This window comes from Plecotus auritus, assembly GCF_963455305.1.
Source record: "Plecotus auritus genome assembly, chromosome: 7".
NCBI lineage: Eukaryota > Metazoa > Chordata > Mammalia > Chiroptera > Vespertilionidae > Plecotus > Plecotus auritus.
The window spans coordinates 43034845-43050610 of NC_137774.1; the positions used below are offsets into that span (position 1 = coordinate 43034845).

Genomic DNA, 15766 nt, shown 5'->3' on the forward strand with positions numbered 1-15766 from the left:
TAAAACATCTACTAATATGCCCTTCTCCCTCATAGGCCCTCTCTAGGCAACAAGCACATTCCTTCATCCACCCTCTGCAAAGCACCATGTGAGTCCACACACCCCAGACTCAGAGTTTCTCCCCATACTAAATAAAAATGAGGGTCAGCCCTAACTGGTTTGGCTCAGTGGATAGAGCGTCGGCCTGTGGATTAAAGGGTCCCAGGTTCGATTCCGGTCAAGGGCATGTACCTTGGTTGTGGGCACATCCCCAGTGGGGGGTGTGCAGGAGGCAGCTGATCGATGTTTCTCTCTCATCGATGTTTCTAACTCTCTATCCCTCTCCCTTCCTCTCTGTAAAAAAAAATCAATAAAATATATTAAAAAAAAAAATGAGGGTCATATGAGTCATATGCCCTTACCCTTTGAAACAAATAAACTCCCCCCCCCCCCCCCCCGCCATAGTAAGGCTCAGAAGAAATCCTTTTGAAAATTCCACCCCATTCCTGGCTGGTTTGGCTCAGTGGATAGAGCGTTGGCCTACGGACTGAAGGGTCGCGGGTTCAATTCCGGTCAAGGGCACATGCCCCGGTTGCGGGCTTGGTCCCCAATAGGGGGTGTGCAGGAGGTGGCCAATCAATGATTCTCTCTCATCATTGATGTTTCTGTCTCTCTCTCCCTCTCTGAAATAAATAAAAATAAATAAAAAGCATTTAAAAGAAGAAGAAAATTCCACTCCATCCTCAGGCCCCAAGCCCTTGATTTTTGACCAAATATTCCACCCTAAGAACAGCCCCATTCCAGGCTCTCCCATTTCTGGTCATCACCAAATTCCACCTGCTGGTTCACTTCTATCTACTCCTTCTATGGCAATACCAGCTTGGTCTTCTTATATGTGATTTACTTCTCTCTCAATCTAACCAACCAAATATTTCTGCCATGTAAAAAGTAAGGACAATTCTTATTATACGTTTTCATGTCATACCAAAGTTTTCTCCTACAGTCTTTACCATCATTTGCAATTGTATGTATATGTATTATATATGAATATTTTTTTAACTAGAGGCCCGATGCAAGAATTCGTGCACAGGTGAGGTCCCTCTGCCTGGCCAGCAATCAGGGCCGATTGGGGCCGTCTTGCCCAGTCCCAATCGGGGCAGATGGGAGCTGGCCGTCTGGGGAGGGACCACAGGAGGGCTCCAGGGCATGTCAGGCCCATCTCGCCCAGTCCCCATCGGCCAGACTCCAGCAGCAAGCTAATCTACCAGTAGGAGCATCTGCCCCCTGGTGGTCAGTGTGTGTCATAGCGACTGGTTGAGCAGTTGACCAAACAGCCCACCAATCGGCATATCAGGCATATATGTTTTTATTGATTTTAAAGAGAGAGGAATGAAGAGGGAGAGAGAAAGAAACATCAATTAAAGAGAGAAACATAGATCTGCTGCCTCCTGCATGCCCCCTACTGGGGATCGAGCCTGCAACCGGGGCAGTGCCCTGACCAGGAATCAAATCAGAGATATCAGTGAATGGGACAACACTCAACCAACTGAGCCACACCAGGCAGGGCTCATTCACTGATTATTTTATTAATATCTCTCCTACTACCTACACTGTAGGAAAACCAATGATTGTTTTGTCACTGTATCCTCTATGCCTAGTTTTAGATCTTTCCTCAGACATGATAGGAAATCCTTCCCACAGTTAGCAAGTACATCCTCAGGCTATCTGGCCACTAGACAAAATCTCCAGAGGCTCCTTGAGTCACCACAATTCCATCCCTTTCTTCTCTCCTTCCTCTACCATTCCCTACCCTTATAAAGCACCTCAAGTATCTTTCCAATTACTCTCTGGAGGAGCTTCCTGTAGATAGGAAAATCCCAGATTCAAGTCAAGGACTGGTTGGTTGGGAAAAGAATGGCAGGAAGAACAGGAGAGAGGAGACAATGAATGTTGGCTGTGGACAGGGGTCCAATTCTTCTACCAAGTGATGTTTTTGTGTCTTTCTGTATTCTGTGGGCATTCAAGAAGTGCTTTGAGAGTTGACTTATTAACCTGATTATTTTTGTTCTATTTCTTAAACCTAGGAAAGAAAAGATTGAGGGAGTTGGAGGGTATAAAGTGTTTGTTGAGGGAGGGAAAAGACTGGATTTCAAGATGACTGAGGATAAGAGAAAATGAGTATAATTCATGGAAAACAAATTTAACAAGAAATTCCTCCAAGGTTCTTAGGCATTGAGGAAAGCAATAACAGATCAGAAAAGGGGAGCCTGAACTTGCAAAGGCATTTCTTTTTAAATTTTTATTTACTGATTTTTTTTTTTTTAGAGAGGGAGAGGAAGGGAAGGAGAGAGAGAAAAAAACATCAAACTGTTGTTCCACCTACCCATGCATTCATTGGTTGATTCTTATATGTTCCTCAATCGTGGATCAAACCCAAAACCTTGGCATATTGGGTTGATGCTCTAACCAACTGAGCTACCTGGCCAGGACACAAAGGCATTTCTTAAGTGGATGCTCCCAGAGCTCTGATTAAATAAATAGCTTTCTACAGTACTGAGTACAATATTACATCCTTCCCATAGTACCGAGAGCCTGATTCTCAATACAGCAGACTGACAATGATTGGTGACTGACTGATGCAAGAAAGGATATTATTAACTTTCTCTGGCACAACTTTGGAGACAGAATGATTAGTCAGACAGACTCTCAGATGGCTTCTGGAGATGCTCCTCAGTCCCAGAACTGTTTTATATTTCTGGGTTGAGAGGTTACCACATTCCTTATTTATAGACCTATGCGAAAGGTGCAAGCTTGTAATGAGCGGTTACACACTTTCAACCATCTTGTCCCCAAAATGACAACTGAGGACACTCTACCTATCCAAGCTGTGTGAGTTATCCTGTCTTTTTCTTTTTAAAAATATGGAACGCTTCGTGAATTTGTGAGTCATCCTTGCATAGGGGCCACGCTAACCTTCTCTGTATCATTCCAATTTTAGTATATACACTGCCAAAGCGAGCACTGGTTACCCTGTGTTAGGCACACAGTTCAAAGCTGCAAGGAATGGAGGAGGCTAAGTCTGAAATCAGGATTCCACACAGCATAGTGTCAACTGAGCTCCTGGGGCAAGCTTGAGAGAGTGGATCCGCTGGCTCTCTTGCTAACCCTCCTACTACTATCTTAACTGTTAAAACCTCACTTTTGCAAAGACCTTCCCCTCCATGTATCACTAAGGACTATGGCAATCTGTCCTATCCCACAGCATCAAGGGTGGGGGTGTCTCTGCCTTCATTTGGGGGAATGGCTGAACATCTAGTTCCAGCAAAACTCTCTGCAATCTTCCTTCCCTCATTTTGCCAAACAGTATTTCACTTCATTCCAAATGCCACGAGCTCCCCAAACAGCCCCACTCCCCATTTACAGTTCTCTAAGAAAAAAGTCACTATTTAACACCATTTCTTCTGCAATAGGTCAGTCTTCCCATTCCCCTGCCTGAGGCATCTGTCATCAACATTTGGACAGCTAGCACATCAGAACACAGTAGCAGTCCCACGTTGCTCAGCAGCCTAGAAATGCATGCCCAGAACTGCCAGCTTTCCAAGTGGTGCTGGCTCTACAGTCTCATGAAGAGACAAGGAGGGGGAAGATATTCTCCAAAGAACAGACACAACAACACAAAATCATTGGAAAAGAACATCTCTGTCAGCACTACTACCTAGCAACAAGTCTCTTGACTGCGCTCCATGATATTATTTCAATACAGCAACACTGTACTTAGCTCCATAGTTTCAAGGAACACTGCAGTCTAAAACTTCCAGCTGGTTGGACAGTAAGGAGAAGCTGTTTGATTTATGAAGTAGGTCAACCAAAAGGAGCAATACAAAGGAAAGGGGCCAGCCTGGGGTCTGCTCCCTCCTTGTCCCATCCACTTCCACTGATACTTGCCCTCTGTGAGAAGCCAAGAGTTCCAAGTCAGAAGACTCTTCTGGAATATAACCAAGCTTGGACACAAAAAAGGTTTGAAACAAGAGGCCCAAATTTTCTCTTGAATGATCCTAACTTTACTTCACGAGCATTGCTCAGATAGAAGTTTCCAGAACCCTCTTTACCACCAGACAAGGTCTGATTTCAAAAAAACTCAGAAAAGATATATTCTTGATTGTGCGCATATAAACGAGTGGCAGGAGGAAGCCTAATAAGCATGACATTTGTTGAATGCTTTCTCTAAGCATTGTGCTAAGAGCTTTCACTTATTATAACATGCATTTATTCAACAACCTTTTGAGCCCCCTTTATGCGCAAAACACTGTTATAGGTGCTCGGGATGCAAAAATGAACAACAGTCACAATCCTAGCTTTCACAGTACTTACATTTCAGTCAGGGTTGATGAAAATATATATGTCAACTGGTGATATATAGTATGAAGTAAAAATAAAGCAGACTAAGGAAATGTTACATAAAATTTTATATAAATATTAAGCAGGGGAGGGAGTGCTATTTTAGATACAGTTGCCCTAGAAGGCTTCTCTGATTGCCACTTGATAACAATTAACAACAATAAAAGCTAGTATATATTCACTATGTGCCAGAAATTGGACTAAGTAGTTAGCATACAGTATTTCATTAACCCTCAGCAACTGAGTTCAGTACTGGTATACTATCCTCTCCTATACAAATGAGGAAACAGAGCCTTAGAGAGGTTAAGGCTCTTTGCAGAATCTGTAGCAAGTAAGGGAAGGAGGAGCAAGGCCAAGGTTTCAGTGAAAAAGCCAGGACTTGAACTTAGGAGTACAACCCCATTCTACTGTGCTGATGGTGAGAAATGGAGCCTCAAAGAGGTCAAGGGTGCCTGTGATCACAAAGTGGCAGGTCCACCTGGCTTCCCCACACATGACTAAGAGATTAGTGCAATTCAGTCTTCCCTAATATCAGACTATTACTCTCATCACCAGCTAAAAATCAAGCCTTATCTTGAAACAAGAGGAGAATGACAATTTGTCCTCTTTAAGACCAGCTACTAAATGCTGAATATGTTCCTCTCCCATCCCCCCTCCCTAGGCCCCCAACACAAGATGATGTAAAGGAAAACATCTTTTTTTTTTTTTAAGTATTTTTATTAATTTCAGAGAGGAAGGGAGAGGGTGAGAGAGATAGAAAAATCAATGGTGAGAGAGAATCATTCATCAGCTGCCTCCTGCACGCCCCCAGTAGGGATCGAGCCCGAAACCCAGGCATGTGCCCTTGACCAGAATGGAACCTGGGATCCTTCAGTCCACAGGCCGACCCTCTATCCACTGAGCCAAATCCTAGGGCAGTGGTCGGCAAACCCATTAGTCAACAGAGACAAATATCAACAGTACAAGGATTGAAATTTCTTTCGAGAGCCAAATTTTTTAAACTTAAACTTCTTCTAACGCCACTTCTTCAAAATAGACTCGCCCAGGCCGTGGTATTTTGTGGAAGAGCCACACTCAAGGGGCCAAAGAGCCGCATGTGGCTCTCAAGCCACAGTTTGCTGACCACGGCTCTAGGTTACCAATTTCTCACTGGAAAATAGACAGGAACAGAGCAAGAGATGACTGAGCTAGTTGCTCCACAGTGCCACAGCAGCTCTCTGAGGTGGAGTAGAGGGGACAGGCATTGAGAAAAGGTCAGCATCAAGGAGGAAGCAGGCCCTTTCGAGCCCCATTTCAAAGAAAGCACAGCTCCCTCTCAACCCCTGGCGTACCAGGGTGGTAGTGGGGGGAGGGGGTGCTTTATTAAGAAGCCTGAGGCAGGAAAGACAGAGCACTTGGGAGCAGATCAGCGGCCTCTCTGGAAGGAGAGAGGAGAATAAGGCAGGAGGCAACTGAGGAAGGAGGCAAACATTGCTTCCAGCAGAAAAGTCCAGAAAGGAAATACCACATTCAAGGTCAAAGGGTGTTTGCAGAATTGCTGGAAATCCCAGGCTGAGGATCCAGGCCAAACTAGCAGAGGAGGCTAAAGAAAACAGAAGCCCAAGCAGAGTCCCACAAGGTTTAAATCAAAGGTCATGGTTTGAACTCACCCCTTTTTTATTGTAATTTAGTCACCACAGCCACAGAACCTGTAGCCAGAGTTAATTAACAACTAAAGTGGGAAGGGAAGAAGGGAAAGTGGGGACTCGACTCATAGAGGAGCAAATCAAGGGGAGCCTGAATTATCATCTTATATCCTAACTGGCTTAACTTGAGAATCAAAGTTTAAACTGACCTTAAAAATCTCCCTGCTGCCCTAACTGGTTTGGCTTAGTGGATAGAGCATCGGCCTGCAAACTGAAAGGTCCCAGGTTCGATTCCAGTCAAGGGCATGTACCTTAGTTTCGGGCACATCCCCAGTAGGAGGTGTGCAGGAGGCAGCTGATCAATGTTTCTCTCTCATCGATGTTTCTAACTCTCTATCTCTCTCCCTTCCTCTCTGTAAAAAATCAATAAAATATATATTTTAAAAAAAATCTCCCTGCTAAAGCCTTCAGACACTTTCCCCACCAATACACACACAGAAATTCGATGCTTAGTCTCTCCCTCCTCAGCAACTTATCACCTTATCTCCAGCAAGTCAGGTCTCCTAGCCCAACATTGCACCAAACAAATTATGACCTGAATGGCAAGAAAATCTATGTCACCTAGAGAAACCCAATTAACAAATTAACAACATGACTCTGTTCTCTTCAATTCCCCTCTCCCCTCCAGTCATATCCGGGGCACCTGTGTGGCTGACCGCCTTTTTTCTGATACTGGCTGTGTTCCCTGGCGAACTCCTAAGCCAGAAGACAATGTAAACGGCCTCCAGAGAAGCTAACCCAGAGACGGGAAATCCTACTCTCCCCACATCTTGGCCTGATGAAAAGCTCGAAGGACACAGGACAAAAACACCACCTGGGTGATAATCTAAAGTGTTCACCTTGAAATCACTAAATTGCCCCTTAAGTCAGAGCTCCTTGTTGAAGAAAGAAAAGCACACAAGTGCTCCTGAAAGCTCCCATATGAGGGCATGCAAGCGCCCCAGGCGGAACAATAAATAGGTATTTCCAAGAAATTCCTGCTGCGGTAGTTTCTTCTCATCCTTTTTCAAATTAGCCCCTCCCTTGAGAGGTCTTCATTACCCCCCCATCCCTCAAGCAGGTTTTCCACATAACATACAGCATGTGTTTTGTGTGTGTACATACATAAACATCCTCTTCCCAACCCATGCTAGAGTTTCTGAAGAGAATAAATGCGTCCCTCCTCCACCAATGCACTTGTCTTTCCTCCCAGCCCCACACTGCTGCAGAGTTGGTAATGTAATATTCAGGGACCCTGAGACCGGAAATGCCTGGTTCTAGACTGCTGCACTCGAAACACCAGAGAAGGGCTAGGCTAGGGAGAGCTGAACGGAGGGATGAGGACGACGGTAGGCGGTGTGGGGTGGAGTTGGGAGGCTGATATTCCGACCAGAGAGAGATGCAATTCAGGGGTGGCCGAGGAGGATAAAGGGTGATGAGAGGGAGGCTTGTCAAGACAGTTGCAAAGTCAACATTGGAGAAACCCAGAAAAAGGAGGGGGAGGAAATCCTTGCCCTAAGTAAGGGCAAGGATTGAAAGAGGCTCGGGGGGGGGGGGGTGGCAGCTAGGGAGGGGCACCATAATAAAGATTCTGCAGGTGATGGAGCTTAAGTTTAGAGGAACTAGACTCTAGTTACTAGAGGGTGACCATCGAACACCTTGAAGGAAGAGAGCCCGGAACCTTAGCAAAGGTAGAGGTGGCAGGGAAGTGTGGGGGCGGGGCCCCACAGGGTGGGGACCGAACTGGTGGCTCCCCAGAATCTGCAGCAAGTGGAGAGAGAAGAGCAGAGGGCGGGGGCCCAGCCCCGGTGGGCGCCCAGGAAAGGAGCGGGGGTCGCCGAGGGGGACCGGGCGCGCTGCCGGAGAGGGCCTCCGGGGAGCACGTGAGGCGAGCAGCCAACCCGCTCCCCTGCGGCGGGGACAGGAACCCGGGCGAAGCTGGGGGACGGCGCGCTCACCCGCAGGGCGGACAGGTCGATGTCGTCCAGGCTGCGGGCGGGGGCTGGGTCGCCCATGGCCTCCGCGGCGAATGGGGCCCCGGAGCCGCTCACGCTCCTGCTCGGCTATTCCACTGCCGCCGTCGCCACTTCTCCCCCATCGGGGGATCCTGGGGGCGGACACCACCAGGGAAGGGGAGGGCCGGCGGGAGGACCGACCCACGGGCTGACAGGAGTCTTCGTCCGGGAGCCTGCAACCCGAGCCTGCCGACTCTGCTGCGCAGGCGCGGAGTGGCGGCGCGCCGGGAGGGTGGACGAGAGAACGTGACGCGAGCGCGCCGGGTCCCCCTCCCCCTAGGCGCCGGCACCTGCGCGCAAGCGCAGAGGAGGTATAGAAAGGCGCGCGTGAGGACCGAGCGACCGCGCGAGCCGGGCGTGAAAGAAGTGGGCGGTGGCCGAGGCGGCCGCGCACCACCAGCTGCCGCGCGTGCGCACACGTGTTTGCTTCCCTTCCCCTATTTTTTTGCCCTTTCTCTCCCCCATTTTCTTCTTAGCTCTCCGTTGACGCCTTTCCTTCCCCTTTTCCTTCCCCTCCTCTTTCGTGTGCTCAGCTGCCAATCAAGCCACCCACCTCTCCTTTTGCAGAAGAAGGGGGAAGGACACAACCCCCTCATTACTAAGGGGGTTGTTATGGTAACTCCCCACGCGAGGGTTGGGTGGCCTCTAGGTAGGATGGGCTGTCCACCCACCTAATTGCTATGGCAACAGTGGAGCCGCTGAGGGAGGGGCCTCTCAGTGAGAACTTGACTGGAGAAACCACAAGGGAGTTGGGGAGTACAGTGGGTGGGACTAGGTGCCTCAGGAATGCCCTTTATCCCCTTCCTTAGCTGGAGAGGGTTGTGGAGGAGGGGATCTCAGATCTCAAGATAGGTACTCTTGCCGCAGACCGTAATTTCTGAACCTCTTGTTCTGCACAAAGGAACTGTTTGAACAATTATGCCTTGACTGATCGCTGGAGCCACGTGTAGGGGAAAGCGTGGCAGGGAGAGGCAGAGGGGAGGAGGAAGAATCTGTCCAACCCCTTCAAATCTTGCTCGGGTCACCTTAGGTCCAGTCATGCTGGCAGAGCACCCCCAGCTGCTAGCCTCACTGGAGGCCGGGTTAATTCCATGTAATGAACAAGGAGTCATGTTCTGCCATTGACATGCTGTGTGATCTTGAGCAAGTCGCTTTGTTTCTCTGGACATTTCTTTCACTGTGATGTTGAGGGAGAAGGCTGATCCTCCAGTTCACTTCCAGAAACATTACTATCTCTGAAAGACCCCACCACCTGCCTTAATGTAAACACCGTTTAGGAGAGTTTGAATAATGAAAAGTCCTTGGGAAGGGGCTAACACCCTCCTTTCTGAGTCCTTCTCTTGAGTACTTTCAGGTGCACATCCAGGCTTGCTCCTCTACCCTCCTATTTACCTTGCCATTGTCTTTGTCCAAGCCACACACCTTACTTACCTCCGTTACTATTATCAGTCTCCTACTTGGTCTCCCTGTCCAACCCCCTTAAATCAATTCTCCAAATCCTTAGTGATTTTTCTAAAACTCAAATCTGGTGTCACTCTCCTATTTAAGACCCTTCACTGGCTCCCCACAGTCTTTTTTTTTTTTTTAAACATATTTTATTGATATTTCACAGAGAGGAAGGGAGAAGGATAGAGAGCTAGAAACATCGATGAGAGAGAAACATCGATCAGCTGCCTCCTGCACACCTCCCACTGGGGATGTGCCCGCAACCAATGTACATGCCCTTGACCGGAATCGAACCCGGGACCCCTCAGTCCGCAGGCCGACGCTCTATCCACTGAGCCAAACCGGTTTCGGCTACCCACAGTCTTTTTTAAAAAATACGTTTTTATTGACTTCAGAGAGAGGAAGGGAAAAGGAGAGACAGGAACATCAATGATAAGAAAATCGTCGTTGGCTGCTTTCTGCGCGCGCACACACACACACACCACATGGGGATGGAGCCCTCAACCCCAGCATGTACCCTGACTGGGAATCAAACTATGACCTCCTGATTCATAGGTTCATGCTCAACCACTGAGCCACACCAGCTGAGCACCCCCACCGTCAATTGAGTAAAGTCTAAAGTTTGGCATCAAAGACCCTTCAAGATTCCGCCTGCTTCTCCTGCCTTGTTTTTCATTATTCCACCATTCAACTCTACATATTCTAGCCATGCTACAACCACGGAATTCAGCAGACCCTCCTCCAGCCTTTGCTGTCCTCCCTGGAACTTCTAACCATGCCCACTGCCCTTTGTTTTGTGCTACATGTTTTGTCCTACACTTCCTCCATGAAGTCTTCTTTGACTACGATTGAGTTTTTACCTGGCTTAAAACCACGGTAACATTTAACGCTTTGAATTGTAAATGCCTGTTGAATCACCTTAAAGGAGGAATTATGTCAGTTGTGTTCAGCACAGGGCCTGGCACCCACATTTAGAGGTTCAGTAACACATAAGTGAATGAAGACCTCTGTTGTCTGGGAAGAACAGTGATATATAGTAATTCAAGGTCAAGACCATCGGGTCATAGGAAAAAACATAGAATTTTTTTTTTAATATATTTTATTGATTTTTTTACAGAGAGGAAGAGAGAGGGATAGACAGTTAGAAACATCGATGAGAGAGAAACATCGACCAGCTGCCTCCTGCACACCTCCCACTGGGGATGTGCCCACAACCAAGGTATGTGCCCTTGACCGGAATCGAACCTGGGACCCTTCAGTCCGCAGGCCGATGCTCTATCCACTGAGCCAAACCGGTTTCGGCAAAACATAGAATTTAAAGTTAGTGCTTTGAACAAGTCATTAAATCTCTGAGGCTCAATTCTATCATCCGTAAAATAGAGATAATAACAGGGAGGGTAATATAAAATAAAATGGTATGTAAAACACTTGGTATATACTAGGTCTTCAATAAACTTACTAATGTCTGACTCATAGGCAGTGTTTAATGAAGAGATATGGAATCGTTGAATGAGCAAATTAAGATCACAGGGATAGAATAAATGGCCATTTAAACCTCAAGAGACAATTAATCTGGGGGTTAGGAAAGGAGAGGGAAACAAAATTAGTCCAGTGCTGATAATCATCAAAGCCAGAATTTGGATTCCCAGATATGTGAGGGTTCATTATCCTATTCCCTACTTTTAGATATGCAGGGTTGGCAAAAGTAGGTTTACAATTATAAGTGAAACAGTTTATTCTTATATTAATTAATTATTGTATTATTATTAACCTACTTTTGACCACTCCTGTATATACATATGAAATGTGTCCTTAATAAAAACTTAAAGAGTGCCCTAGCTGGTTTGGCTCAATGGATAGAGCGTCTACCTGTGGACTGAAAGGTCCCAGGTTCAATTCTGGTTAAAGGCACATGCCTGGGTTGCAGGCTCAATCCCCAGTAGGGGGCGTGCAGGAGATGGCCGGTCAATGATTATGTCTCATCATTGATGTTTCTATCTCTCCCTCACCCTTCCTCTCTGAAATCAATAAAAATATTAAAAAAAAACAACAAAAAAAAACTTAGAGACAATGAGGTGGATGGAGGAAGTCCTGGGTCAGGTATGAATAAAGTTAATATATTAAAAATAAGACAAATTGCCCTGGCCGGTTTGGCTCAGTGGATAAAGCGTTGGCCTGTGGACTGAAGGATCCCGTGTTCAATTCCAGCCAAGGGCACATGCTAGGGTTGCGGGCTCTATCCCCAGTAGGGGGCCTGAGGTGAGGCAGCCGATCAATGATCCTCTCTCATTCATTGATGTTTCTAACTCTCTCTCTCCCTCTCTCTTCCTCTCTGAAATCAATAAAAATATATTTTTTAAAAAGACAAATTATAGCCGGAACCGGTTTGGCTCAGTGGATAGAGCGTCGGCCTGCGGACTGAAGGGTCCCGGGTTCGATTCCGGTCAAGGGCATGTACCTTGGTTGCGGGCACATCCCCAGTGGGGGGTGTGCAGGAGGCAGCTGATCGATGTATCTCTCTCATCGATGTTTCTAGCTATCTATCATCTCCCTTTCCTCTCTGTAAAAAATCAATAAAATATATTAAAAAAAAAAAAAAAAAAAAAAAAAAAAAAAAAAAAAAAAAAAGACAAATTATAGTACCCCTGGGCGATGAATGAACATTTTACACAGGCCCAGTGGCCCTCAGTGTCTCCCACCCACCTTGGGAGGCTGAATTTATTTTCTTCCACTTGGACTACAGCAAGAATTTTATTTGTATTTTTAAATATTAATTTTGAGGGAGACAGAGAGAGAAACGTAAATTTGTTGTTCCACATATTTATCCACTCATCGGTTGCTTCCTGTATGTGCCCTAACAACCGTGGCGTGTGGGGATGATGCTCCAATCAACTGAGCTATCTGGCCAGGGCCGAGTAGCAATTTTCACCTGGTGTGCCCTGGCACACTGGTGTGCCACAAGAATTAAAACATGCAGCACCTGACTATTTAGTCAGGGGCATTGACCTCTTTTTTTTTTTTTTTAATCTTTATTGTTGAAAGTATTACAGATATTCCTTCCCCCCTCCCCCCATTGACCTCTTCTAGCCTGCCCCTATCCCCACCCCAGGCCTTCACCACCCTATAGGAGCACTAACCTCTTTTCCTTAGATTGTAAAAAAAAAAAAAAAAAAAAAAAAAAACAACAGCCAACAGAACAATAGCTGTCTGGTGTGAATGAATAAAAATTATACCTTGGTGAGGATGTGGAGAAAAAGGATCCCTTGTGCACTACTGGTGGGAGTGCAGCCACTGTGGAGGAAACAGTATGGAGTTTCCTCAAAAAATGAAAAATGGCCGAAACCGGTTTGGCTCAGTGGATAGAGCGTCGGCCTGCGGACTGAAGGGTCCCGGGTTTGATTCCGGTTAAGGGCATGTACCTGGGTTGCGGGCACATCCCCAGTGGGAGGTGTGCAGGAGGCAGCTGATCGATGTTTCTCTCTCATCGATGTTTCTAGCTCTCTATCCCTCTCCCTTCCTCTCTGTAAAATATCAATAAAATATATTTTAAAAAAAATGAAAAATGGAACTCCCATTTAACCCAGTAATCCCACTTCTAGGAATATAGTCCAAGAAAACAGAAACACCAATCAGAAATGACATATGCACCCCTGTGTTCACAGCAGCACAATTTACAATAGCTAAGATTTGGAAACAGCCTAAGTGCCCATCAGCAGATGAATGGATTAAAAAACAGCGTTACAGCCCTAACCGGTTTGGCTCAGTGGATAGAGTGTTGGCCTGCGGACTGAAGGGTCCCAGGTTCGATTCCAGTCAAGGGCATATACCTTGGTTGCGGGCACATCCCCAGTAGGAGGTGTGCAAGAGGCAGCTGATCGATGTTTCTCCCCCATTGATGTTTCTAACTCTCTATCCCTCTTCCTTCCTCTCTGTGACAAATCAATAAAATATAAAAAAAACCACAGCGTTACATCTACACAATGGAATACTACACTGCTGTAAAAAAGAAGGAACTCTTACCATTTGCAGCAGCATGAATGGACCTGGAGAGCATTATGCTAAGCAAAATAAGCCAGTAAATAAGCCAATTGGGGAAAGATAAATATCACATGATCTCACTCATTTGTGGAATATAATGAACAACATAAACTGATTAACAAAAATAGATCCAGAGACATAGAAGCATCAAACAGACCATCCAACCTCAGAGGGAAGGCGGGGGTAAGAGGTCAGACTGTTATGCACGCATATAAGCATAACCCATGGACACAGACAGTAAGGGGGTGAGGGCATGTGCTGGGAGGTGGTAATGGCCGGGGAGAGGTCAATGGGGGGAAAAGGAGACATAAGTAATACTTTAAACAATAAAATTTTTTTAAAGAAAAAAATATATACTTATTTTTGTCAGATCAGCAAAAATGTATTTTTTGGTGTGCCACAGAATTTTAGTAATTATGTGTGCCATGAGATAAAAAAAGGTTGAAAATTGCTGGTCTCCCTAGAGCCAACTCTTCCATTTCCAAGTTCACTACTCTTTTCCCTGCACTGTAGTGGCCTCCATTCAAGAAACTCCAGGACAAATGTGGGGGGGGGGGCCGGGGGGGGGGGGAGTAGGGGCTTGTGGCAAGATACACCCACAATGTGAAGCAGAAAGCCACGGAGCCCAGCCCCTGGCCCAGCCCCAGGCAGCTGCTGTCTCCACCCACTCCACAGTTAATGAGGTAATGGTCTCCTAGGGAAAGAGGCACTTAGTGCTGACAATAAGGCTAATTAGCAGAATATCAATTAGTACCAGGGGACCGCTAAATGTGGGAGGGGGTCTCATGTGTGGAAGTGCCTTCTTCAGAGGGAGGACTGGATTGAAAAGAAGGGAACAGACAACAGCATTTCCTCTTGCCACATCATTATCCACAGCACACTCCTCACTCTACTCCCTTGTGGTCAATTCTGAGACTGTGGAGTGGGGCTTGGGGGCGGGGCGGGGGGAGAATGAAGTACAAGAGCCAGGATCTTTGCTCAACTATTCTCTAATTGCAAAATATTTCATATATATATATATATATATATATATATATATATATATGAATATATGTAATAAAAATTCATACACCCACCACTCAGCTTAAGAAATAAGTCACTGCCTGGCCAGTGTGGCTCAGTGGTGGAGCATCAATCTATGAACTAAGGTCATGGTTTGATTACTCCTCTTTGAGGGCACATGCCCAGGTTTCAGACTCAATCTGGATCTATTTTTGTTCAATCCCCAGTAGGAAGCAGCTAATTAATGATTCTCTCTCATCATTGATGTATCTATGGCTCTCTCCCGCTCCCTTCCTCTCTGAAATCATTAAAAATGTTTAAAAAAATAAGTCACTGATTCACTTGGAGGGCTCTCTGCATACCCATTATCCCTTTTTCTCCACACCTGGGAGATAACCCTTCTCAATCTGTGTGCTATACTCTCTCGTAAACTATACCATTTATTTTCTCTCTTCCTTCCTCTGAAGCAGCGACATCCAATAGGACTTTGTACAATGACGGAAAGACCTGCACTGTCCAATATGCTAGCCACTAGCAACAACTGAGCACTTGAAATGTGGCTTGTGCAAGTGATAAACTAAATGTTTAATTATTTCTAATTTTAATTAATTTAAATATAAACAGAAAAAAAGTGGCTCATGGCTACTGTACTGGACAGTGAAGCTTCAGAACATATGAGCCTAAGTGCCCTACAAGGATGAGGGCTTTGTTATGCTCACTTCCGTGAGTCTATAACAGTGTCTGGGAAATAGCAAGTGCTCAGTAACTAAGTCAATGACTGAATCTTTGCAGCAAGCCAGTTATGTAAGCATTGTTCCCATTTCCCAGTTGGGATCACTGAGGCCCAGAAGTGGGCTCTGCTCTTCCTGACCTAAAGCCTATACCCTTAAACCACTTGGAAAGGGGCTTCCCTGAGCCTCTCCCTGTGCTGTCACTTTAGGAACAGGAGGCAGCTCCTCCAGGCCCTTCTCTGTGCACCTCCCTCACGTGCAACTGCAACACCAGCTCCACTGTTCTCCAGGTATCCTGCTTTCCTTCTACCCAGGCAGCAGTGTGACCTTCTCCCAGCACCTAGGAAACCGAGCTCCCAAAGCCACAGACAAGTACAGGAGACAGCAGGAAGAAGGAGTGGGGTGGCAAGGTGAAGGAACCGGTGCTATGTGTAGGCAGGGAGGGTGGCTGAGACAAGCGCTCACTCCCACTGAGGAAGAGGCACGGATTTTT

The 15766-nt window shown here is 46.3% G+C and overlaps 1 protein-coding gene across 19 annotated transcripts in view; it reads right to left on the reverse strand.

The window, feature by feature from the left end:
- MINK1 (misshapen like kinase 1) overlaps nt 1-8271 on the reverse strand; it is a 64105-nt gene extending 55834 nt beyond the window's left edge. For 14 of the 19 annotated variants that reach the window (XM_080681674.1, XM_080681676.1, XM_080681687.1 and 11 more), the window contains exon 1: nt 8000-8187. In XM_080681674.1, the coding sequence (XP_080537800.1) occupies nt 8000-8056 (57 nt within the window). In that variant the 5' untranslated portion in view covers nt 8057-8187. Of the gene's footprint in view, nt 1-7999 lie in introns of all 19 variants that reach the window. The other 5 variants (XM_080681677.1, XM_080681671.1, XM_080681686.1 and 2 more) reach the window with 2 other exon arrangements.
- Nucleotides 8272-15766: the final 7495 nt, after the last annotated feature.